The 22,844-nt window shown below is 36.7% G+C and overlaps 1 protein-coding gene across 1 annotated transcript; it reads right to left on the minus strand.

Annotated features, from left to right (window-relative positions):
• Positions 1 to 1,129: 1,129 nt before the first annotated feature.
• On the minus strand, positions 1,130 to 1,800 carry LOC110927729 (LYR motif-containing protein At3g19508). The gene is made up of 2 exons (XM_022171176.2): positions 1,446 to 1,800; positions 1,130 to 1,366 (listed from the first exon to the last, which is right to left on the minus strand). The coding sequence occupies exons 1-2, from the start codon at positions 1,638 to 1,640 to the stop codon at positions 1,310 to 1,312; spliced, it is 252 nt and encodes an 83-aa protein (XP_022026868.1). The 5' UTR covers positions 1,641 to 1,800; the 3' UTR covers positions 1,130 to 1,309.
• Positions 1,801 to 22,844: the final 21,044 nt, after the last annotated feature.

The raw sequence follows: 22,844 nt of genomic DNA on the forward strand, positions 1-22,844 counted from the left end.
TATAACTCATATCATTAATTTTTCTCTTTTTAATTAATTAGTTAACTAATTATTAATTATCCTACATATAATCTACAAAACCTACAAATATCAAAATTTTTCCAACATATACCCTACACAGTTTAGAATTTTATCCTACACAGTCGAAATTTATCCTACACACCTCGAAATATATCCTACACAACTCGTGATTTATCCTACACAACTAGTAATTTATTCTACACTTTAAATTAAGTTGTTTTTTCAATTTGAAAAAAGTATATAATTTGAAAAGGAATTACAAATTTACTTTAGCTAGTTGTTAAAGGGGAAGAATACACATTAATGATTTATGTAAGTTTACCAATATACCCTTATATTAAAATTAAATACAAATATTAAATGAAGTAAAATGAAGCATTCTTATTGGTTGAAACTTTTTCTTTTTTCTTCTTACAAAAAAATCTTCTCATTTGAACCCTCCACTATATATATATATATATATATATATATAGGATAAGGATCATGTGAGAAGTGATAGGCTAGTTGAGAAACTTGAGAAGCATTCTGGACCACACATTTTTCTAAGCCTTTCGTAATATACACATATGTATAGTTTAAAATTGACTATATACATATATGTATAATTATATGTATACATATAATTATACATATATGTATATAGTCAATTTTAAACTATACATATGTGTATATTACGAAAGGCTTAGAAAAATGTGTGGTCCAGAATGCTTCTCAAGTTTCTCATATAGGGTGGACTTCTCTTAGGATCCCTACCCTATATATATATATATATATATATATATATATATATATATATATATATATATTAATTATTTAATAAAAATAATTCGAGCGAAACCGAGTGATCGACGAGCGAGCGGACCTTTGCTCATGCTTGGCTCGTTTTCAAATCAAACCGAGCCGAGCGGCTCATTTACAAACTGAGCGGAAATCGAACAACCATTTTTCGAGCGATCCTCGATCGTCGAGCAATTTGGACAGCCCTAATCACAACAATAAAACCAAAACCAGAAAACCAACCTTTACTAGACGATAACTCGGTAAGTAACATGTTGATTGTCCTTACTAGTGAATCCTGACATGAATCCAAACCTATAACCCAAACAAATACTTTCCAGTCCAAAATTTATAACCACCAAATTATTCATCAAAAAAAAATCAATACAAATATCATCCAAACATAGACAGAGACATCAATGGTACAACTTTAAACTACTAATACAACTTAAAACAGAAACAAACAACCAGTGGGCATTTCATCAAACACTTGGCATGCAACAAAAAAGCTTCAAACCCCACCACATATCTCCTTCAGCTTGCTCGCAGCCGCTTGATCGACGGAATACTACAACAATATTCATAACCAGTGGCTTAAATTTAATGTGGGAAGTTGTTTAAATCATGCGAAATGAATGGAAACTGACCTTGTTAAGAACCCAAACGGAGTGATTGTAAGCGCGAAGGAAGAGCTCATGGAGAGCTGCGGGATCGTTGTCATCAAGTTCTCGGTAATTGACGAAGTTTTCTCGGGCGTATTTGGCGTAGTAGGGCCTGGAGTCCGCCGGAAGACGCCTCACCAACCGGAGAACTTCACCGTAAATTCTCAATGCTTTGTTCATCTCGGATCGGGTTGCAAGTTGTGAGACAGGTTTCGGGTTTTGTATTCGGGTATATGACCTCGAAATGTGATTTGGGCTGTTAGTACATGGACCCAAGTTTTAGTATGTTTGGCACATGTAGATTGTAACTATCCATAATTAGATATAATTAATTTATTTCCATTAACTTCGTGTTTAATCTGGTATATAAATATAGGGTTAAGTTATTCTACAAAGACTTTTAAATGTAAGAAGTGTAAAAAGTCTTTATAAAATGACAATTGTCCAATAAACTAAAATCTAAACCCACTACACCATCACCCGAAACCTAAACACCAACCCCCACCCCACCCCACCACCACCCAAAAACCTAACCCCCCACCCCACCCCACCACCAACCAAAAACCTACCCCCCCCCCCCCCCGACGGCAAAAAAGAACAAAAACACTGGGTGGGTGAGGGGGTGGGGGGTTTAGGTTTTTGGGTGGTGGTGGGTGTTTAGGGGGTTTTTTTTTGTGTAGTGGTTTTATTTTTAAGAGCCTTTGTACACTTCTTATTTTAAGAAGCCTTTGTATTTGATCCTAATTCTATAAATATATTATGCTGCGGATGTTTGTTTAAAAAGTAAAGAGTAAAAAGCGACAATCGTCACTAAGATTTGGTCATTTCTGTTTATTTTATCTAAAATGACTTTTTATGCATTTGATTCCTTGTGGTCACTAAGCTTGTATGGATAAATATGGAGAGCACGCAGTGCATTCTAAAGAGCTCCATGGGTTCAAATATCGGCATGACTGGGTGCGAGATGTTTTGTGGGACATTCTGAGAAGAGTTCGGATTTCGACTAAGAAAGAGGCTCCTGTGAATTTCCTTACGGACCCTATGGAAGGGAGATCTACTCTACGACCAGCGGATCTCCTCATCTTTGGTTGGGCTAAGGGAAACATGCTTGTGTGGACCTCACGGGGGTTTCCCCTTTGGCCGGTTTAAGGGAAAACGGGTTTGTAACTGGACAAGCAGCAAGAAAGGCAGAATCGAAGAAAGTTGATAAGCACGCTACAGCTTGTGCAGAGAACCAACATGTTTTTGTCTCTTTTTCCTTTGACACATTTGACTATCTAGCGCCAGAAGCTATCCAATTCCTGACCAAGGTCCAACGGGTCATCCACAACAATTGCTCAGCCTCAGGGGACGGGGTTTTGTCTTTGATAGATTAGGGTTTGCAACTCAGAAATGGGTGGCGGCGCAGCTTATTGCCCGTCTACCATCTGTTTTGATGTAACTTGACAAGTATGAATATAAAGTTACCTGATTATTAAAAAAAAATTAAGCATTAATTAAAGGACAATTTAGACATTTTACCCATTTTTCTGTTTTTTATTGTCTTTTTATATTTCTTTTTAACCTTTAAATAAAAATCAAATAAATTAATTTTAACCCAACCCACCCCCACCCCCACTCCAACCTAACATTCAAACTCAAAACCAGATCTCGCCGCTCCATTCATTACACCAACGCCAAAATCACAAACTCCACCATCGTAACCTACGCCACAGCTCTAGCCGACGTCACAAACTCGACCCGAAACCCTAGACACAACCGCAACCGACATAGGAAACATTAATAAACTCTTCTCTGACTGATCCATTCTAAACTTCTTCACCATAAATTAAAAAAAAAACACTAACGCTATTTGATTGTCTTCAACAAAAGAGCACCAAATTCAAGCCACCACAATCTTTGTCTTCTTCGGGCCCGATGCTTGTCACTCAAATCATACCGCGATCAAAATTTTGTTGAAAACTAACATTGTAATAAGAATAACTTATTTCAGGGCCGTCTCCGAAAATAACAAAAAACAATTTGGTCCTGTGCGAGGTAAAAATTTTGGGCCCTATTCGCAAATTTCCATGTATTATAAACTCATCAATTATTTAATCACTAAAATTTACGTGAAAGTAATTTAAATAGTTATTTTTAGCTAAACGTAGTTAGTAATTTATTAACTAAAGGAAAAAATGTAGTTAACAGAATTAGGCATTAAATGTCATATAGAGCTAAACAAACTATAAAATGAAGCTAAAATAGAGAATTTGGAGACGCCAGGGTTAGAACCCATGTCTCCTTGTTGTCTAAGCAAGGCAATAACCACCCCGACAAGAGCTTGTTTGTGTCATCTTTCGATTCAGTATATATATATATTCTAGCTTATACAATGTAAATTCTACACAAAATTAAAAAGATTTGGGCCCCGAAGGGTTTGGGCCCCGTGCCGTCGCCCACCCCGCACACCCTCGAAGACGGCCTTGACTTATTTTGTGTATCGTAAACTATATGAGTGCTGGTAACAATTTTGTTGAAAAAGGGGAGTTGTATTAAAATAACATATTTTTGTATCGTAAACTATACGAGTATCGACACCATATTGGTACGTTCCATGACGAACCATACTAATTTCGACCGAACAACATCGGCACCGGTCACAGTAGTTTTGGAATTGGTATTCGTATTGTGCTTTTCGATTGATTTAAAGTATGTATCAATATTCTTTTGGCATATCACAAATTTTTTTTAGTTTTGTCTTTTAATTGCTATAACGAATGCTGGTTCATAAACAAATCAAAACGATACCAACTGAGTTCCTGCCACGTAGCGCGAGCAAAACCTCTAGTTTGTTATATGTATAATAGTCTTTTTCCTTCTCGAAATGTTGATTTACAAATTTATCGAAATACGTGAACCACTCAATTTTACATTTTACACTTGTATCTTACATGTGTCAGGTTGTGTACCTTCCAAATCTATTCATGCCAAAGGATTCCACGTCCCTACATGCATATACTTCATTTTCCATCTATTTAATATTTTCGTGACTTCAAAAAATAAGAGCATCACGTATATTAACATTTATTTAATATTATACAAATTTTCATCCTATTAGAATATCGCGATATGCGAACAAAACCACAAGTATCCGTTTTTGGCCAGCGAAATTTTCATCTGATAATTCTAAAAAGACAGTGACAAATGATATTAATTAATTGGTTTCGTTCTTAACCACGAACAAAACTGTGATTCTCATCATGTAGTCACAAAAAACATGACTTTTATATTTTTAGACATGTAACAAGTTAAATATAGAACATCGTTTCGTAAAATGATTAGATTATAGTAAAATTTAGTGAAATAAGTATTTAGATAATTTGTTTATTCAAACTCTGTCATTTATTTGATTTCCTTTTTAAATATTTAAATAAATATATAATTACTTATACTTTTATGCAAATATGATGAAAAAGTTAATCGCCCATATCTGGCATAATGGGCAAATCTGATATTAGGTGAGGTGGCAATTTAAATGAAAAGTGTAGATTGTGAAAGAAGGTACGTAAAACACTTTACATGCACACGCCTTTGTTATAATTGACATGATGGAGCTCTACATCTCCTACCTAATTTTATAATTTCTTAAGGGTGTGTGTGGAGCTCTACATCTCCTACCCAATTTTATAATTTCTTAAGGGTTAATTTGGGACGAGCATGATTTTACATTGAGTAAACTGCCAATTTGGTCCCTAAAGTTTGATCACTTTTGTCATTTTAGTCCAAAACTCAAGCATTTTAAATATGAGTCCGTATGGTTTCACTTTTATTGCCATTTTGGTCCAAAAATCAAATAACCTATTATTTAGCTAATAAAATCTGATTATTTTATCTTTTTCTTCAGGGGCAAAATGGTCTATCTGAATTTATTATAACATATTATTAATTAAATTAATTATATTAAATCTCTTTACCCTCATAAATGGTCAGATATAAGTTCATCTTCCCCAACTACTCCCCACACCAAACCCTAATCCCTATAATCCGCACTTTGAGTATGGATTGTTCAAAAAAATTAGAACTTTATTTTTAATTATGTTGATTTATCATCAGTTGTCTGATTTTGATTCTTGTATGTTATAATCTGCACTTTAAGAACTAATCTTTGCTTGATTGTTAATCTTGATATCTAATTTGAAAGTGGGTATGAACGCTGAACAAGTAATTTATCTAACGAAGGAACCAGTCACAACTATTTCCCTCCAGACATTACATTTTATCTTCATGGGAGACCAATCGAAGCTCATAGAGTAATCTTGAGTGCCAGGTCACCCTACTTCAAGAAAAAGTTCGAAGCCAATTGGAGGGACCGTAAAGAAATAAGATTCTTGAGAGAAAAGTTATCTTACCCTGCATTTTACAGCCTTCTTCACTTCTTTTACTCCGATAGACTCGAGATCACTGTTGATGGTTTGTTGCAGCGATGAAATCATTGTCGTTCAGACGGTTGCAGGGGAGAAGATGAAGAAGATGAATTAGGGATTAGGGTTTGGTGTGGGGAGCATTTGGGGAAGATGAACTTATATCTGACCATTTGTGAGGGTAAAGGGATTTAATATAATTAATTTAATTAATAATATGTTATAACAAATTCAAATGGACCATTTTGCACCTGAAGAAAAAGACAAAATAACCATATTTTATTAGCCAAATAACAGGTGATTTGATTTTTGGACCAAAATGACAATAAAAGTGAAACCATATGGACCCACATTTAAAAGGTTTAAGTTTTGGACTAAAATGGCAAAAGTTACCAAACTCGGGGACCAAAATGGTAGTTTACTCTTTTACATAAAAAGACTCACAGCTAAATCTAGTATTAGGATTTTATAAAGTTATTAAAAATAAATTTATTCATAAAATGAACAATAAAAGTTTGTAATTATTCTTTGAGAAAAGTGCCCGGATAGTCTATGTGGTTTGCCCAGATTTCACATATAGTCCTTACACTTCTAAAATTACAGCTATAGTCTCCAACTTTTGCGCCTTTAGACTTCCCTTTGGCTGTTGATCCATCTTCAGACTTCCCTTTGGCTGTTGATCCATCTTCAGACTTCCCTTTCACATATAGCACTATATCTTCACAGGTTCACAATCTCGTCCTAACTCCATCTTCAGACTTCCCTTTGGCTGTTGATCCAGACTCCCCCTTTCACATACTCCCCCTCTCAATATGCTAGAATCTGAGGTCTTGATCTGGTTCAAGCTTTAACATTTAGCTTTCATGGGAATAATGAAGTCCAAAACATGTGTCTCAAACATCAATCATTACAAACTTATCTTTCCACACAAAAACACACAATTTATCAATACTAGAAATCCACTCAAGTATTCAGGTCCAAGTTAATGACCCTGATTACTCAATTAATCTACCAAGTCCAATTTAATGACCTTGGTTGATCTTTTGACGAATCAAATTGATCTTAAAACCACAATTTCACAGTTTCCTGAAAATAACAAGTATCAACTTAATGAACTCGTTTTAACTTTGAAAATTTCTCAAACTTCAACAAAGTAAGCTCTCCTCATTCTTCAGCTCAGAACTTTCCTGCATCTGCTTCAATCTTCGAGAATCCAACGATTAACTCTCCACTTTGGTTTGTCAAAATAAAGCAGAAGCAAAATCTTTTTGGATTTTATGAAGTGTTCTAAACTAAGAAATGAAAAACAGAAAACTTAAATTGCAGAAAGTAAACAAAGTAAACTATATACAAACTTATTTTTGATGAGCGTATCAGGGAATCATATCAGCTTTTTCAGACAAATTACTAGTACCGTTAAGCTTTATTACATACACAGATTTAAACAATTCACCTCGATTGTCAATATACTGATCCATCTTAAATTCTCACACAGATTTCAATCTATTCAGGATACGATTTAGATGACTTATGAACTTAGCTCATTCATGTGTCCCACCTCTTGAATATACTCCCGTATCCAGAATCCCAGATATTCAGTCTTACAGGTGAGTATACCACAAATGATATCTGTAAGGGGTTAAATGCGAGGGCCGTGAGAGCTCAGGTCGATACTTCCGTATACGCAGAGAGATGACGGCTTCGACTTTCTGGTGTGTCCCCTTTAGAGGATCTTTTAGTTACAACAGCAGCGACTATCAATTTTATTGTTTCATCAGCTTGCTGAGGGCGATGCTATGTTTCAAGCATTTGCAGAAAGTATTATTCGGGGACTAGGTCAGTACTTCCATACAGCAGAAGTCCCGGAATAATACCCCAGATATCACTGAGTATAAAAACCTAGTAACTCAGAATATGGGACCTTTCAAACGAGATTTCAGGGGTTACCTATATATCCAAGTAGTGTTCCCCATGAATTTCACAAGTTTGAAATTTTAGGTTTATATCCCGAATAAATCTACTAAATGTGCGAAAACCTATCGACACATCATTAGTGAGACTGTTTAATTCATTTAGTCTTTACAATTCTTTAGCATACTGTAATTGTCTAGCCGATGTACTATCATTTTCCCTTTTTACACAAGCTCTTTTTTTTTAGTTTTTATCATGTTTTTGTATTTTTGCATTTTTTACTGTTTTTGTATTTTCTGAAAATAAACTATATACATCTACTCCCTCTAAATACCAAAATAGGTAAAAAAATCGACAAACCATTGCAGATTGTTTCTCATCTTCATCCGCAACAGTACTCTCATCAACGCCAATTATGCCATCCGACACCGAAAGAAGCTTCATACCATTCAGTTTTAACAAATATTTCAACCGATTTTTATCAAAAGCTTTGGTATGTAAATCAGCTTTCTGTTCGTCAGTGTGGATTTTCTCAATTCGTATCAACTTTTTCTCGAAACAATCGCGAATAAAGTGATGACGAATTTCTATATGTTTAGTTTTAGCGTGATGTACTGGATTCTTTGTTATATTTATAGCGGCCTCATTATCAACAAAAAGAGGTGTGTTAAGAAACTGCAAACCGTAGTCGCGCATCTGTTGCTGTATCCACAGGATCTGAGAGCAGCAACTGCTAGCAGATACATACTCCGCTTCACATGTAGATAACGCCACAGACGTTTGTTTCTTACACTGCCAGGTAACCAATCTAGGTCCAAAGAACTGGCATCCTGCAGTCGTTGATTTGGTATTGACTTTGCAGCATCCGAAATCGGAATCGGAATACCCTTCGAGCGTAAAGTCGCCTTTTCTAGGATACCACAACCCCAATGTAGGAGTTCCCTTTCAGGTAGCGTAATATCCTTTTCACAATAATCATGCGCGAAGCTCTCGGGTTAGATTGATATCTTGCTGCGAGGCACGTTGGGTACATGATATCAGGACGTGAAGCAGTTAGATACATCAAAGAACCTATCATGGAACGGTAGAACGTTTCATCAGCCTTGTCTCCGGTGAGATCTGGATGAATCCCATGATTTGTTGCAAGTGGGGTAGCAGCTGGAGTAGAACTTGACATTCCAAATTTCTCTAGAATATCATGCACGTACTTCGTCTGGTGAATGAAAATTCCCTCAGGTAGTTGTTCAACTTGTAGACCCAGAAAGAATTTCATCTCCCCCATTGATGACATTTCGAATTTTTGCTTCATCACCTGTTCGAAATCTTTGCACAATTTCTCATTCGTCGACCCAAAGATTATATCGTCTACATAAATCTGAACTATCAGAAGATGTCCGTCGACCTCTTTTGTGAAGAGAGTGGCATCCACTTTTCCACGAATGAACTTGTTGGCTAGTAGGTGTCGAGACAAAGTCTCGTACCAAGCTCTCGGGGCCTGGTGTAAACCATACAATGCTTTGTCCAATAGGTAGACCTTGTTTTTTTGGATTGGATCAGTAAAGCCCGACAGCTGACCGACATAAACCTCCTCTTTGACCTTCCCATAAAGAAACGCCGATTTTACATCCAACTGATAAACTTTGAAGTTCTTCCAAGACGCAAATGCAAGGAAAATTCTAATTGCCTCTAGTCGTGCCACAGGAGCATAGACTTCTGTAAAATCAATCCCTTCCTGTTGACTAAAGCCCTGAACAACAAGTCGAGCTTTGTTCCTTACAACAACTCCTCTGTCGTCTCTCTTACACTTGAATACCCATTTCGTATTGATTTTCCTTTGACCATCCGGTAAATCCACTAACATCCACACTCCCAACTTTTCAAACTGACTTAACTCTTCTTGCATTGCAATGACCCAAGAGTCTTCAGTAAGCGCCTCTTTATACGTTCTCGGTTCGATCTGCGAGATAAAACAACTTAATGAAAATTCAGTTTGTAAAGGTGCTACTGTAGAATAAAAAACATGTTAAGCCCTGGTCTATTTGACGTCTTGTGCGAACGCCTGAATACAATTCTCCTATGATCAACTCCTCTGGATGATATGAAAGAGTTTGCGGCATCACTTCGCTTGGAACATCCACATCACCTTCCAGATTAGTAACATTTTGATTTGCACTTTGTTCACCAACTTGGTTTATTTGACTTGAATCCTGAATCTGCTCCCCCTCAGAATCTAAATCTCCATGATCAAAGATCGGCATGTTCTCAGATTCTTGATCTGACTGATTACTCGAACCTGATTCATCGTCATTTGAAGTTTCCCGTGGTCGTCTTGAATACTCAGCTGGGAACCTTTGCTGTGACTCGTATTCATGCAAAATATCCAACTCATCAAAGAAATCTTCTTCTTCCTCTTCTTCTTCCATCATGTCAAACGATTCCCACAATTTGTCGTAATGATATCGCCATGAATCTCCTGGACTTTGTGGCGGCGTAGTATAACCTTGACATTCAACATTTGCAGCTTCAATAATCCGCTTCTCACTTGGAACGAAGACACGTCGCGTAGGACTTGAATATCCAACAAATATACCCTCAATGCACTTCGGACCAGACTTTCCATAAGGCTCTATAACTGTACAGGGTGACCCGAATGGTTCTAGATACTTTAGATTTGGTTTGCGATTATTGATCAGCTCAAAGCATGTTTTGTTGAACTTTTTGACAGTAAGAACCCTGTTGAGCGTATAACATGCGGCGGAAACAGCTTCAGCCCAGAAATTAATTGGTAACTTTGAATCTGCGAGCATAGTTCTGGCCGTCTCGATTAGGTCCGGTTTTTGCGTTCTGCGACTCCATTCTGCTGCGGAGTGTACGGAGCACTAAATTCATGCAATATACCTCTTTCATCACAAAATTCTTCCATTCTACTATTCTTGAATTCAGTACCATTATCACTTCGAATTCTTTTGATACGCCTTTGGTACAAATTCTCAATCTTCTTAAACAACGCCATTAAACTGTCAAACGTTTCGTCTTTCGTCTTCAAGAAAGAAACCCACGAAAATCTGGAATAATCATCAGTAACCACAAGACAATATTTATCTCCCGTAATGCTCTTGACATTCACCGGACCAAACAAATCCATGTGAAGTCTCTCCAGGGGTCTTGAGACTGAATTGACTTGTTTTGTAGGGTGTGACTTTTTCTTCTGCTTTTACACAGCTAATGCACTCCCCTTCCAGATGAAAACCTTTGACATGAACTCCTGTAACCAAATCGTTATGCACCAAATGATTCATTTTTCTAAGATGTATATGCCCCATCTTCCGGTGCCACAATCTCGATTCTTTTTCAGTTGCTCTGGACACAAAAGAATGAGCCTGACCCGTGGTTGTAGTAGCTACACTCATATCCAACACGTACAGATCATTAACTCTTGGTGCCCTCATGATAATCCATTCCTCAGGGATAACAAATCCTGGTTTCAAGATCAAACATTCTTTATCAGTGAAGTGAGTGGTATACATCCTGTCACAGATCTGCGAGATACTCAGCAGATTGTTCTCCAGCTCAGCAATGTAGTTAACCCTCTCAAACGTCACAATCCCATTGAATAACGTTCCTTCACCAATAATCCTTCCTCCTTGATTACCCGCAAAACCTACGTATGCTCCATTTATGTTTCTGACATCATACAACAACCCAGTCTTCCCTGTCATATGTCTTGAAGCTCCACTATCCATGATCCATCTGGATACAAGTTTTGGAAGATCCTACACATAACAAACTTTGACTTAACCAACTTCAATAAAGATGCCGATTCATGCTTCGCGAACAAGGAAGCTCCGGAAATTCAAACTGCTTAGTCAAACATGGTGTCCACCCAGGCCTCATCAACCTTAGGTGTAACCTTGACAGTCTTAACTCTCGCAACTTGAATTTTAAAGTTTTCAGCCTTCAGAGGTGGAAAATTTGCATCATAATCAACTTGAATTGAATCCTCAGAAGATGAAATCTTTTTCTCTGTTTTCGGTTTCCAAACTTGTTGAGATAATGCAACCCTTTTGTAAAATTTATCATTTTTAGTTACCGTATTCTTTACAGGTTCATTTTTCACTTTGATGTTGTCATTTTTCACATTCTTTTTCTCAACAACGATTGATGTTTTACCCTTCACCTCAACTTTCTTTTGTTGAATCTTCACAGTTTTAGTTTTAGGCTTCACGTTGGTACACTTTCGTGCAATGTGACCAACTTGATTACATCTAAAGCATGTTCGAGTATCAGCCACTCGACTTGTGCCTTCAGACTGAGCCTGTGAAGCTCTTTTCTCAAAGAAATCTTTATTTGATTTTGAAAAAATTTCTTTCTCTTCATCAGCAAGTGAACTCGAACTGTTCACAAACTTTTTCTTCTCAACAAACTTCTTGTTTGGAACATTTCTTTTCTGATACGGCTTGGCCCCCTGATAACCACCCGACCAGTTGTTTCTGTTGTTATTGTAAAAACGCGGTGGATTAACAGATTTCTTGTTGAAAGCTTTGTTTTTCTCAAAAGTCATTTTTCTCTTCTTTTGATTCAAATTGTTCACTTCTGACAATTCAACTTCAACCAGTTTAAAAACATTTGTCAATTTGTTCATGTTTACATTCACGATTGGAAACTCAGAATCCGAAAACAACTTATCCGGTCCCAACATCTTGTACATGACAAGAGTAGGTTCATCATCTGAGTTGTTCTTGGACTTTTGTTTCGGAATGTATTTGTCCAGAAAACACCCATCTTCCTCAGTAGTGTCACTATTCGTTTTTAGCACATTTTCAACAACACCTTTTACAATATCATTTTGGACACTATCGTCATTGGAAGACGTGAACGTGACATCAATTGAATCAGGAAGATTCATTTCACTTTCTTCTTCAATTTCAACCAACCCTGATTGCTTTTTCGTGTAATTATCCAAAATCGGCGGTGGAACTCTATGAAAACCCACCCCGGTTCCATTAGAATAAACATCTTCGCCAACTTTGTTTTTCCTGATGGGTTTGGGAACAATGTGTTGCAAAACAAAGCTTGCAGAGCTATAACTGTTAAGCTTCAACTGGATTCGCTCGTTTTCAATTTCAGCCTCTTGAAATTTAAGTTTCAGTTTAGCGATTTCATCCAGTTGTTTATTGATTGATTCTTCTTTTACTCTCAGCACTGCTTTTAGATGAACGTTTTCTTTATGAGTTTGCCATTTCGATCATCACTATCTTTCATTGTGCTTTTGAGTTTTTCAAACTTTTCAGAAATCTGACGGTTTTCAAGAATTAACTTTTCATTTTCATTTTTAACTTTTTCATGATCAATTTTATCATTTTCAATTTGATTAGTTAATTCTTTTATCCGTTCAGTCGAAGCTTTAACTGTTTCGTCACGATCGAGAATTTGATTCTCAACGCTTCTGACCTTTGCTGTCAGATCTTCAACTTTCTTACCGTTGAGATACGTGACTGTATTACAAAATTTCCACTCTTTGTTGCAATTTTTGCAATCAACATTTCCATCAATTTGTTTACCTGACGCATTTGTTGACAAGTTTGAACTGACCTGGCTTTTTGACTCAGACACGGAGTTAGAGTCTACCTCAAGTGCCTTAGCAGCCAGCACTTTGTCAGCCATTTTTCCCAGGTTCTCAGCAGTTAACTCCTGCGTTGTGTCAATAACCCCAGTGTCAACTTTCTTTGACTTCTCATTTTCTTCTTTCTCCTTTTTCTCTTTCTCTTCTTTCTCTTTCTCATCTCCAGTTCCCCACCATTTATTTTCCCAATACTCATCCTCTTCTTTGTACTCCTTGATTATGGCTTCAATATCAAGCGTTTTGTCATCAATCGCAATATTTCCATAGGGATCAAGATAACACTCCCTGTCCGGATCCCATCTTCTCGCTCTCCTCGCTTCCAGATAGATACCAGAAATTCTAATGATTCTGTTTTCAGCCAACATTTTTCTGTATCTATACTTCTGCTCTTCAGTTCGGTTATCTTTCCACGGAACAGGTTCAGTTTTCGCCATGAATGCGTAACCAACTGCATCTTCCTCCGGTAGAACCTCTTGACTCCAATCATACCCCTCATCATCATAAATCACCGCAAGAGCTCTAGATTTCTCTTTTTTGTCTTCAACCTGCTTCAATCTAGGCGGCTCAGATTTATTTTGGTGATAAATTGCCTTCTTGTAGTAATCCTCTCTGAAAGGATTCTCCGACTCATCAGCATATGCGTTTCTGCATTCTCGCTTGAAGTGACCTTTCTGCTTACACTTAAAGCATGTCACCTTGGACTTATCAAAACCCAGCTTGGTAGATGGACCACCAATTGTCTTTCTGCCGGTTATTTCCATGAAACGTTGTGCTCAACGAACAGCACTGGCCATACACCAACGAATGTCGATTAGTTCCATTTCTTCAGGATCTATTTGATCATAGTCCTCTTTTGTTAAGTTGGTATTGCCTATCTTCCCTGCTACTAACCCTTCATACGACTCCAACACAGATGCTAGAAAGATCATCTGTTGTTTAGCCGACTCCTCATCAAAATTCTAAGCGTTCTTTAAGTCTATTGTGATGTTGCATTGAAAGCGATTCTTTGCATCAGAATGACTTGTAGATTATGAAGATCCACTGTGATAACCACTGTGATTTCCAATGCTTTGACCACTTTGACTTTCTTTGCTTGTTATGGACACATTCTCAGCAGAAAAAGCAGTTTTGGGAGAAGTTGCTTTTGGCATCATGCTTTTTGGATAATACAAATCCAAATTCTGCTGATAGGATGAGTGATTGACTTTGTATGTCTTTTTCAGTTCCAGCTCGTGACTTTCAAGTCTCTCAATCAACAAATCCACAGTCAACTTTTCAGGTTCGATAGTGTTCTTCAGCATCAGCGCATAATATCTCCAATCCATCTCGTCAGGCAACGGATCGAACAATTTGTCTATAAGCTCATCCTCAGGATATCTGATATCATGTCTTGCTAATTCCAGCTTCAGATGACCAAACCTTTCTATCATTTACAGACTGACTCATTCTTTAAACAGCCAAACATATCAAATTCTTTCCTAAGAAGTTTCTTTTTACTTTTCACAATTTCAGCACTTCCTAGACATTTTGTTTCTAGCTTTTTCCAGAGATCTTTTGCATTTGAATAATCAATCAATGAGATTATGTCCTCTCAGACGGACTGAAATAACAATGCCACACATTTCTACTCGGCAACAAATGATTCAATCTCCTCAGCTGATGTTAAAGTTTCACCATTTTTGTTTCCATCTGAATAACCAGTTTTCAGACTCCTCCAGCTGGGAAATGCAAATGCCATCAACCAATCTTCAAACTTTCTTGACCACCTACTGTATTCCTCGATAGCCATTAGCTTTGGAGGTTTATTGAATGTTCCGAAGGCACTTTCCGATTCCCAAGCTTCCTTTTTCTTCACATTCGACAGATTCTCATTGGTTTTACTTGTAGATGAATCATCTCCCGAATTTCCAAAAAATGCATACAAGTCGTTGAATGGATTCAAGAATATATCATCCATCTTGAGTGTACCTGCAAAATCAGCAATCACTTAGAAAATTTTCGAGATTTTGAAAATAAGTGACAAATGAGCGAAATATCTAATTTTGTGACAAATAAGCGAAATCACATATGTCACAAAACGAAACCAGTTCTTTGACAGATAAGCGAAACCAGTTATGTTCCTAAAAGCGAAACTATGTGTCCGTATGAGCGGAACTACTCAATGTCAGTATGAGCGAAACTGGTAAAGTTCGTATGAGCGAAACTAGCTGGTTCGTATGAGCGAAACTACAAGATGTCACTATGAGCGAACCTACCAAGTTCGAATGAGGTAACTTCGAGCGAAACCTTTGAGCAAAACTAAGTAATTTCGAGCGAAACCTGCGATGTCCGAATAAGCAGAACCTAGTTTTTAATCAGTTTTTACCATTTTTAAGCCGTATTTTAATCTGATTCTTTCTAGGGTTTGTTATTACTATGTTTCACACGTTATACTCGAAGATCAGGCCATTTCAACCATAGGAACCAGTTCAAATCGAAAAAGTATGAGAGAAAGTGAGTAGAAATGAGAGAATTCTGTAGAATTAAGCTGTAGTAGTATGAACTCCTCGTCCTGAGCTCTGATACCACTTGTTGGACCGTGTTCCACCGTGTTCCGACCCTAAACAGTCAGTTGAGAACGTTCATCTTCACATACAAAGGAGGAATCAATGCACATGAAGTTACACAGCTTTTCCTTTTCAATTCCTTCTCTTTTATTGCTTTCTCATTCAATTTTGACAGAGTTTGGTTACACAAAGCATGACAAGGTTCCGCTCCAACGTACATACATGAATGACCAGGTTTCACTCAAGATCGACTATATATAGTCCCTGTGGTTTCGCTCTTATGACATGACAAATAAGCGAAACTCCTCAAAACCCTATGAGCGAAACCTATAATGACTAATAAGCGAAACCTCATTAGGCCATATAAGCGAAACTTATATAATAAACTAATTTTGACTTTCAAGACCCTATCTTGACCTAAGACTTAATGCAGACGTAGTCAACAGACATTCCATGCATCAACATATGAGAATGTAGCAGTTTTAGGGAGATAATGGAGGTGAATTGAAGAGGAAATAGGGGTAGGAGATATTACAGTGGTGGTGGTGGTTATGTTTTACAGATGTGACAATGGCCGAATTGGTGGCGATGGTTATGTTTACAGAGGTGATGGTGGTGGTGGTGGTTTAGAGAGAGAGAGAGAGGGGGGGGGAGAGAGTAGAAAGAGAGAGCATCTGAACGTGTTCTGTGTTTATATATTATACATTTTATAATTTATAATTGGGTCCCACAATATATATCTATATATATGATAAGGATCATGTGAGAAGTAGTAGGCTAATTGAGAAACTTGAGAAGCATTCTGGAACACGTATTTTCACTAAGCAAAAAAATGCAAAAATAATGTAAAAAATGCAATTTTTTTTTTTTTGAAAAATCGGAGCTTTTTCTTTAAGGTTTTGTTTTTTTTTATTTTTTTTTTGGATTTATACACATGTGTATATTTTTAATCTTTTAACTATACATATGTATATATTGTCAAATAGGGGATAGATCATGAGAAAACTAGTTTAAATGAGAAAACCAAAAAACTAACTAAAAAAACATAAAAAACATACCAATTTGTTTTTTACAAATTTTTATAAAAAAATCGGTAGTTTTTATACATGGAAAAAAATTTCAAAAAAAATAAAAAACTTTTTTTGTTGTATTGCACATGTGCACTATTACGGATATAGTGCACATGTGTAGTACACATATAATGCACATGTGCAGTACAACAAAAAAAAATTTGAAAATTTTTTAATATATTTAAAATAGCGATTTTTTATAAAAAAAATTGTAAAAAATGGTATGTTTTTTAGTTTTTTTTAGGCTTTTTTAATTAGTTTTCTAGTTTTCTCATTTAGATGTAGTTTTCTTATGATCCTCTCCCCTGTCAAATATACATATTTGTATATACATGTTTAAAATTGAAAAATAAGTGTTATTTAAGGTTTAGCATAAGTGTTATTTAGGGTTTAGCATTAGTATTTAGGGTTTAGCATTAGGGTTTAGGGCTTAGCATTAGTATTTAAGATTTAGCTTTAGGGTTTAGCAATAGTATTTAGGGTTTAGCATTAGAGTTTAACTTTTGGGTTTAGCATTAGGGTTTAGATTTAGCTTTTAGGTTTAGCTTTAGCTTTAGGGTTTGCATTAGGGTTTAGCTTTAAGGTTTAGCTTTAGGGTTTAGAGTTAGGGTTTAGCTTTAGGGTTTAACTTCAGGGTTTCGGGTTTAGGGTTTAGCATTAGGGTTTAGGGTTTACGGAAATGTAAGTTGTTTAACACAACCTGAATAAACTAATAACTGTTAAAACACAACGTCAAGAATTTGTTCATGAGTGATCGCATGTCATATTAATTTTTTCAGTATACGTTCTTTGTATTATAAGTAACTCGTAGTTTTGAATTCTTAAAAGATATATTGTTTTTTTTTTAAATCTCCTTATTTTGTTTAAGAAATAAATCTTACATAAATAAGTTAATTATTCAATTACCTTTATGCCATTTAATATAAAATCTCTAAATGTCACATGTCACCCTTAGAACACTTTCTACACTTTGTAGAAAAAATGGAGTTTGTAGCCAACTCTCACCCTATATATATAATATTTTGTTTTATACTGAAGGGTGTTTTAGTAATTTCACACCTATTTAACACCAAAAACTAACCACCATCCACACTAGGGACTATCCGAGAACGAAAGAGCAAAAGTTAGGGACTAAAGCTGTAATTTATAGAAGTGTAGGGACTATAGGTGAAATTTGCGCAAACCACAGGGACGATCTGGGCACTTTTATCTTATTCTTCCAGTAAAGCCTACGTATGCAACCTTTTCTTTTGTTGACGTAAATGTCATGTAAATTCTTTTAGTTAGTATATTTATATACTATTATTTTGCAACATATTGTTGCATTAGTAGTCGTACCCATTGCTTAAAGTTTAGTACATCATTAGCAACCATGCTTTGTAATGGTAGTTGTATCTTTTGCATATCATTGTTGTACGATGGTTTTTGAGAGGTTTATAAAAGCGGTGGGTTGGTTTCTGAATTGTTTATGCAAATTGTACTTTGTGCTGTCATATAGGTTATTTGTTTCCCTGTTCCCTTTATCTGACCGTCACTTTCTCCCTCTAAAAACTGTTGCCTCCTTCTCGCATTAAAAGTTTGTCGTTCTGTTGTCGACGGTCGGCGACCATGTGTTATTTGTCGAGAAGAGAGGTAGACAATGGGTTCCCTTTGGGGTTTTTGTCGTCTTCGTTGCCGGCGGTTCCGACCGTCTATGGCGACGGGTTTGATACTTTCATTATTGAGGAGTGGGAGTTACTCTAACTCTCTTCTTGTAAAGAGAGAAACAAATAGGGGGTTCCATAGAGAGAAGCATAGAGGGTTTCCGTTTTCAGAAGCTTTGGCCGTCGATTGGATGGCGGTAGGTTTGTACAGTGTCGATGATGATGATGATGATGATGATGATGATGATGATGATGATGATGATGATGGTCTCATCAGAGATGCCGAAAAGCTGGCCACCTTCGCCGAAATTACAGGCGCTATCGTTTTCGGTCTGTATAGTGGTCCGATACTTTTGTTCATACACGAGGGTTTGCTGTCGGCCGGTTTCCTTCTCGGACGACATGAAAGGGTTTCGTTGCTTGCTTAAAATCCCTATTGTACAGTCTATGATGACATCGTTCTGAGACTTACACAATTAATTTTTTGGATTGCAAATTTTAGAGATATGTCAATTTCATTTATTTGGCTGAATGTTTATGATCAACTTGCTGTTGTGTAGACACACCACCAGAATAGTTGATTTACTTTGTTCGTTTTGATGTTTTTTACTTAAGTTGCTATTGATTTGATTACTCTGTTTAGTTACTTTCGATTACTGCAAATTCTTAGATATTAACTTTGCACTTTTTCTTTTGATATTGAATTTTGAAAAGGTGGGTTTGTTGGCAGAGTAGCAATAAAGAAGATTAACATGTTGGCAAGATGGTACTGTGTAGGGAAGACGAAGGGATAGATTTGGAAATTTGTTATCCATGTGTTAAAAGGACAAGTATTGTAGTATTCAAACACAAATCAATATTGATATTCTATACTATATGTCTTTCAAGGAAAAAATGAGATCATGTCATTTTTGTTTGGACACTACAAACTTAAAAATAAATAAATTACTATTGTTAAGGTTTCTAACTTAAATTATGCTTTTATATACCGAATAAAATTGCTTAGCTTTATCCTACGTTGCTTGAATAATATGATTTCAATTTACCATCTAAAAGACTTGACTAACTGCATGTTTTCTTATGCTGAAACACTTTGATGGTTTTTCGACGCTTCTGAGCCCCCACCGCAACGCGACGGGAGTGTACATCTAGTTAATTTATAAATTTTAACCATTTCAAACAAATCTTAAAATGTTTTGTAACTAAAAAAACATTCACTCTAATGTTTTTAATTGAGTCATTGTCATTTTTCGTCCCTATGGTTTGTCTAATTATACCAGTGCAGGGAAAATTATAAAGTTGTAGCATTTTCGTCTCTAATATTTTTTAAACGTGTTACTTCAGTTCAAAAGTTTAACGTCCATTAATTTAGTCGGTTTAATGAGTTAATTTTGTCTGTTTAATGAGGAGTAAAAAGGTTATTGTACGTTTTATTTTGAGTTAATTATCATTTTCGTCCATGTGGTTTGTCAAACTATGTAGTTCAGGCTAAATTTTAAATTTGTACCAATATTGTCCCTAATTTACTTCACCTCACCATCATCAACAACCATTGGCCAGAATCAAAGACCCCAACCACCATCTTCCCTACCCGACCACCTGCAATCCACCACCACCACTACCTTCGATCTCCACCCGACCACCAAATACCAATTATCCCTCACCTTCATCACAATTCCCCACCATTAGACCACCGCCTTTTGCCACCATGCATGTCACACCCCCAAAATAACACATGCGGAAACACCGCGGGAGGTGTGACGTAAAGGATCCAAGCCACCAATCACATTGAACCACGCACAGTATTTACAAAAAACATTTCATTAATTACCAAATATAAATCCAAAACAGAAGTTTAAACCAAAGGAGATGTTCAGCGGAAGCATAGAGTAAATTGTAAACCAACTGTTTCATGATAATTGTTCAAAACCAATGTATCAAATATATCTGAGAGCCTCGATCCATGACCACTCCAGCACTCCCAGATAGCAAGTCCATGTCAACTAATCTAACGACCTGCAAGCATGCAGACAAGTGTGTCAGACGACGCTGGTGAGTTCAAAGTTTTGTTAACGCGTTTAGTTACCATATGTGTGTTTAAAACAGTTCAATGTTTTGTTTTGATGATGTTATTAACTCGATTACCGTATGTGGCTACAAGATGTGTTTGCCCAAACCCCAATGCCTCTATCAAAACATTGGTCAAGTGGTCAAGGTAATTAGTTCACGCCCGTCCATTCCGGCCCGGTGTGAGGGTGCCAAACCTAATAGCGCTATCAACTAAATACCTCGTTGCCTTCCCGGCAACTATCGGTAGATCTAAGGGGTCTTATATGATAGAAAACTGAGTAATAACCAACATCCCATTAACCTGCATTCCTCCCTGGAATGTTACCCGATATCCCTTCCCGGGATGCTTGCTTGGAAAAAGCAGTGAACTCACCTTGGTTTGCTCGGTTTGTTAATGTGCTTCTAGTGTTAATTAATGGTTAGGTCCGTTACACGCGACCTAAGGTACATTGCACATAAACTCAATGTAAGTGTTTACGTTCAAATAGGGTTTAAATAGGGTTTGCAATCCCTTAGTGTCCAAACATCAGGGTCCGTTGTGATTATCGTTTACAGATTTCATCATACAAGACTGAACATACATACAGTAGCACACAGTGGTATGTTAGGTGTTTTTCATGCAACATTTAATAAATTCGAACCAAACCCCCACCTATTAAACTCGGACAAGGCATCCCCTTACAAACTCGGACCCAACAAAATCCATAAAACTTGGACTCATGTGTGGAGGATAAAACTTGGACTCATGTGTGGAGGATAAAACTTGGACTCTTGATTTCATAGCAAACCCGAACACCCCCTCTCCCAACTTAACTCGGACCATATACAAAACAATAAACTCGGATCTTATTCAAATCATTAAACTCGTACATTATACAAAACAATAAACTCGAACTAGTTGTAAACCACTAAAATCGGACTCCTCAAAAACCAATAAACTCGGACACTATGAATCATCTTAAACTCGGATCATGCAACTTAACAAACTCGGATTCAGGGTTTTCATTGCCAAAACTCGGACTCAAGGAGTCCTTATAATAAATTCGGACTTCATGCTTCTTTAATAAACTCGGAGGCAAGTGTCATGTTACAAACTCGGATTTGTGACTTCACAAAACCCTGACACTTAAGTCCGGATTAACAACATGCGTGATTTCCAAAACCAATTTACAGTTTTCAATGGAACAGTTACATGTTATGATCAAAACCCTATTTTCATTCATTGGCAATGTTGTAATCTAATCAACGATCAAACACCTCTAACATATCAGGCATCTTAATGTCAGGCAAGTGATTACACAATTATTCACAAACCATTTCACAATAATCAGGATGATTAATAACCACAGAACCATTGTTTGGAGAACTAGGGTTTGCATGAATCAAATAATCAAGGATTAACAACATACAATCATTAAACATTTACCTTATATTGATTCTAGATGGATTGGAAGATCAAGATTGATGAAAGAGAACTTGTGCAGCCAAGAATGATGAGAGAAATGGTTGTAGAAGGTGACTAGAGAGAATGATTTGAACTGCCGTAGAATGATTTGTGTGGGAGATTTTAGGGTTAGGAGTTATTAAGGTTTCACTAACTACTCTACTCACCCCTAAGTATCATCTTTAACATAAAACACACACACCACATATAATTTACAGTTAAGGCACAAAGTTCCCGTGTTAGTCAAATAATGCATAAAGTAATGCATAGTTCCATGCAATGCTAAAGATTGTGTGACCAAATTAATTGTGTTAGGTTAAAGCATTAACCTGAAGTTACGGGTTGTCACAATACACTTCCTACTGGCAACCACCACTGCCTTCACTCCTCATCACTGATTACCTAGTCCCACCACCTATGTTACCACATGCAACCTACCCTTTCAACCACCACCATCTCCGTCACAAAATTTGCACCACCATTGTCCATCCCTGCTACACACTCAACCACCGACCACCTTCTTTGTTCACTTCCAACCATCATTTTCCACCACCAAAACCCTAGATCTATGTGAGTGTGTCGACTGTCTTTTCAAATGCATATGCGTAGCCGGAAAGCTGAACCCTAGATATGTGAACACATGGACGAAAATGACATAATTGGACAAACCACAT

This window comes from Helianthus annuus, chromosome 3 (genome assembly GCF_002127325.2).
Source record: "Helianthus annuus cultivar XRQ/B chromosome 3, HanXRQr2.0-SUNRISE, whole genome shotgun sequence".
In the NCBI taxonomy this organism is placed as follows: domain Eukaryota; kingdom Viridiplantae; phylum Streptophyta; class Magnoliopsida; order Asterales; family Asteraceae; genus Helianthus; species Helianthus annuus.

Bases quoted from the DNA above. Each gene is read 5' to 3' on its own strand.
- LOC110927729 (XM_022171176.2), bottom strand. From the start codon at position 1,640: ATGAACAAAGCATTGAGAATTTACGGTGAAGTTCTCCGGTTGGTGAGG. The intron at 1,367-1,445 runs GTCAGTTTCCAT...ATATTGTTGTAG, and splicing joins CCGTTTGGGTTCTTAACAAG to TATTCCGTCGATCAAGCGGC.